A 4,048-nucleotide genomic window follows, 5' to 3' on the forward strand; every position below is an offset into this window, starting at 1 on the left:
TCCCACGGGATCTTTTATAAGAGATCCGGATTCGAAATTGACCGTGAGAAGGTCGCCGCCGTCGAGCTTTCGTTCATCATCATTTATGACTGATAACAATTCGTCAAAAACAGATTTGCAGAGCAAAAGTCCGACATCCCCGAAATCCCCGATTGCGACTCCTTTGCAATGTAAAATAACACACACGGAACCAGTTATGAGTGTTAACAAAGTCATCAACGAAAATCACCCACCGCCCATAAATATAGTCAATTGTTCGGACATGCATGCTATTGACGTGTCATCAGCGAGCGAATCGTCGGAAGAAGAAGAAGAAAGTTCAAGTGACGAATCCGACAATCAAACAACGTCATGTACGCCCATGATGGCGGCAAAAAAAAGCATATCCAATTTTTTGCAAAATATTCCCCACGCACTAAGACAAAGTCAATCGAGATCGAATTTATATGCGAAATCGAATAATCCGTCGACTCAAAAGTCAAAATTTCATAGGATAAGCTCCGGTGAAAAACCTTGGTGGTTAGATAATAATAATGATAGAGTTCCTGATGGCGTTATTGTTAGAATGCCAAGCGTTCGCTCCGTTCCAAACACTTCCGTACCTGAATTCCAAGGTTCGAAATCGCCGACGTCAAAAAATTTCTCTCTTATGTCCACGTTAACAAACGGAAATAGTTGGCCGAATGAGGAAACGTCAAAATCGTCAGAATTTTTAACATGTCAACAAAAGACAAAATCGAAAGATAGTTTATGCGGTTCTCGCACCGATGTAACCGATAATAATAATAATAATAATAATTACGATCAATTATCAAGCCCTATTCCGAATAATAATCATTTTACGAATAACAATATTAATATTAATAATAATAATAATTTTCTCAACGAAAATGGTAAGTGATTGTCAAAAGTAAAGGTTTTTTTTTTTATATATTTCCGCCATGTTTTTTTTTTTTTTTTTTTTTATAAATTTGGGTTAATAATTAAAATTCTATTTTATTAAATTTAATGTCTGGCAACTTGCTTGACAAAACATGGCTGACAGCTATTTTTATTTTTTTTTTATATTTTTTACGTTGTTTATTTTATACAAAAGAAAAGCTTTTTCCTAGTTTCCTTCATTATTATTATTATTATTATTATTATTATTGTTTTCAGATTTACATTCTCCCATGAAGTTTAATTTACAAATTTCTCGAGAATGTTCCGTGATAGACGTAGCGCAACAAAATGGCCTGGTTAGCCCGTTCGATGATAAAAATATTCTCGATCCCGGCGGTTTGGCGGGATTGGTATCGAGGGCTAAAAATGATCTCAACAAGTTAGACGTGAAAAAAAGTTCTTCCCGCGAAATGTCACCGATAATTATCGATCCGAAATCCGAAGTTGATCTTTATTGGGAAGAAATTGCAGAATCCGTAAATCGTCCCCTACGATTGTGCGATTTGGATTTCACGGATTTGAATTCCGACGACGAAACCGACATATTGGGAAGTTTTAAAATGAACGGAGATGTACCGCCGCCGCCCCCACCCATGCTCATATTACCCGTATTACCGGCGATGATGATGCCGACGAACATGCCCGCGGCACCACCCGTTTCGACAAACAATCAACCGTTTGTAAGGAATAACGTTAAAGCTCCCGCACCCCCACCGGCACCTCAAACTTTAAAAAATAAAAAAACCGTTAAATTATTTTGGAAAGAAGTTAAAGATGATTTTGGAACGATGTTAAAAACAAAAGGACAAAACGTGGGAGGATCGATATGGGATGAACTGTCGCCCGTTAAAGTCGATACGCAAAAATTAGAACATTTATTCGAATCGAGAGCTAAAGATCTCACTTCGAAGGTAATCCCTAAACAAAACCTTAAACCTTAAAACAAACATTAACCTATTATTTTTCTGCCTTTTTTACAGAAAAGTTCAGGTCAGAATAATGCAAAAGAAATCATAGTTTTGGATCCCAAAAGGTCAAATGCTATTAACATCGGTATGACAAAATTACCACCTCCACGTGCCATAAAGACTGCCATATTAAAAATGGATTCCACGGTTGTCAACAAAGAAGGCATAGAAAAAGTTTTAACAATGTTACCAACCGAAGAGGAAAGGATTAGAATACAAGAAGCACAAAATTTAAATCCGGACATACCCTTGGGATCCGCCGAACAATTTCTACTCACTTTGGCATCCATAAGTCAATTGGAAGCAAGACTTCGTTTATGGGCTTTCAAACTAGATTTTGAAATAAGCGAAAAGGTTTTTTTTTTGTCGACATTTTAACACTCTTTACATAATCGAGATTCGATATTCAATTTTTGTTGTCTTTTAGGAAATATGCGAGCCTCTCATGGATTTAAAACAGGGAATGGAAATATTAAGAACAAATAAAACATTCCGTGGAATATTGAGCACACTATTATCCATCGGAAACTTTCTCAACGGTTACGACGTTAAAGGTTTTCAAATCGAGTACCTATCGAAAGTACCAGAAGTTAAAGACACCGTACACAAGCATTCTTTACTTCATCATTTGTGCATAATCGTTATGGAGAAATTTCCAGACTCGACGGATCTTTACTCGGAAGTAATGATAATTTTGTTGGTTTGACAAACTCTTATTGTAATTATTAATAATAATGATTTAATCTGTTATAGATAGGAGCAGTGACGAGAGCATCGAAAGTCGATTTTGACGAAATTGCATTGAATATAAAAAAACTCGAAGAAGACTGTAAGTTATCGTGGAGTTACCTTAAAATGATAGCAAAACACGAAGGACATACGGCAATGAAAGTGAAGTAAGTTTTCGACCATCATTTTATGTGTACATAAAGCATCCCCTCACCATTTTATGTATAAAAAAAGCATCCCCCCACCATTTTATGTATACAAAAAGCATTCCCCCACCATTTTATGTATACAAAAAGCATTCCCCCACCATTTTATGTGTACATAAAGCATCCCCGCACCATTTTATGTGTACATAAAGCATCCCCCCACCATTTTATGTATACCAAAAGCATTCCCCCACCATTTTATGTGTACAAAAAGCATTCCCCCACCATTTTATGTGTACATAAAGCATCCCCCCACCATTTTATGTGTACATAAAGCATCCCCCCACCATTTTATGTATACCAAAAGCATTCCCCCACCATTTTATGTATACAAAAAGCATCCCCCACCATTTTATGCATACAAAAAGCATCCCCCACCATTTTATGCATACAAAAAGCATCCCCCCCCATTTTATGTATAAAAAAACTATCTCCCCACCATTTTATGTGTACATAAACTATCTCCCCACCATTTTATGTGTACAAACTCTATTCCTCCACCATTTTATGCATACAAAAAGCATCCCTCCACCATTTTCCGTTAATTGATTGATTTTTTGTTTCTGATTGTAAGGATGTCAGACTTTTTGGCGGATTGTGCAGAAAGAATAATAATATTAGGAAAAGTTCATAAAAAAATAATGAACAGGTTTAATAAATTTGCTTACTGGTTGGGAGTTCCACTCAATAGAATATCAACTACGAGACCCCACGAAATATTTAAAATCGTATCGGAATTTGCATTAGAATTTCGTACGACGAGAGATCGAGTTTTACAACATATAAAAAAAATAAATCGTGAAAAATCAAGAACGAAAATTCACGCATCGAACGACACAAACGATATGGTATGACATAACATAATATAAAACGAACATGAATTTCATAACGAATTTCAAAAACTTTTTAAATCGAGTTTTTTAAAAATTATTAAACTATTAAATGTTATTTTTACTTACTTACTCTTCTTAATTTTCCAGAACGGAAGAAAAATGAATTCAAAAGAAGCAAAAGACGATGAAAAACTAAAACAATTATTAGGTACGGACACGACTTATTCGGATTATTCGAACGCGCCAAGATGGCGGAGGCAGAAGAAACAATCGAGTGAGTTACCATAAAAATTCCGATAGATGTCGCATACAACAAATTTTTTACTCTATGATTTCTTTTTTAAAAAATGTATTAATTGTTATTTGTAAG

At 35.4% G+C, this 4,048-nt stretch overlaps 1 protein-coding gene across 1 annotated transcript in view; it reads left to right on the top strand.

Moving 5' to 3' along the window:
- Positions 1-3,966, top strand: part of Phum_PHUM581370 (fh1/fh2 domains-containing protein, putative) — a gene marked incomplete at both ends in the record, with an annotated part of 5,057 nt that extends 1,091 nt beyond the window's left edge. The window contains 7 exons of the mRNA XM_002432311.1: positions 1-893; positions 1,159-1,853; positions 1,923-2,264; positions 2,338-2,592; positions 2,664-2,806; positions 3,420-3,693; positions 3,826-3,966. The exon at positions 1-893 is cut by the window's left edge and continues 1,091 nt beyond it. Of these exons, the coding sequence (XP_002432356.1) occupies positions 1-893; positions 1,159-1,853; positions 1,923-2,264; positions 2,338-2,592; positions 2,664-2,806; positions 3,420-3,693; positions 3,826-3,966 (2,743 nt within the window). The remainder of the gene's footprint in view (positions 894-1,158; positions 1,854-1,922; positions 2,265-2,337; positions 2,593-2,663; positions 2,807-3,419; positions 3,694-3,825) is intronic.
- Between the last annotated feature and the right edge of the window lie 82 nt (positions 3,967-4,048).

This window comes from Pediculus humanus, genomic scaffold (genome assembly GCF_000006295.1).
Source record: "Pediculus humanus corporis 1103172108309 genomic scaffold, whole genome shotgun sequence".
NCBI lineage: Eukaryota > Metazoa > Arthropoda > Insecta > Psocodea > Pediculidae > Pediculus > Pediculus humanus.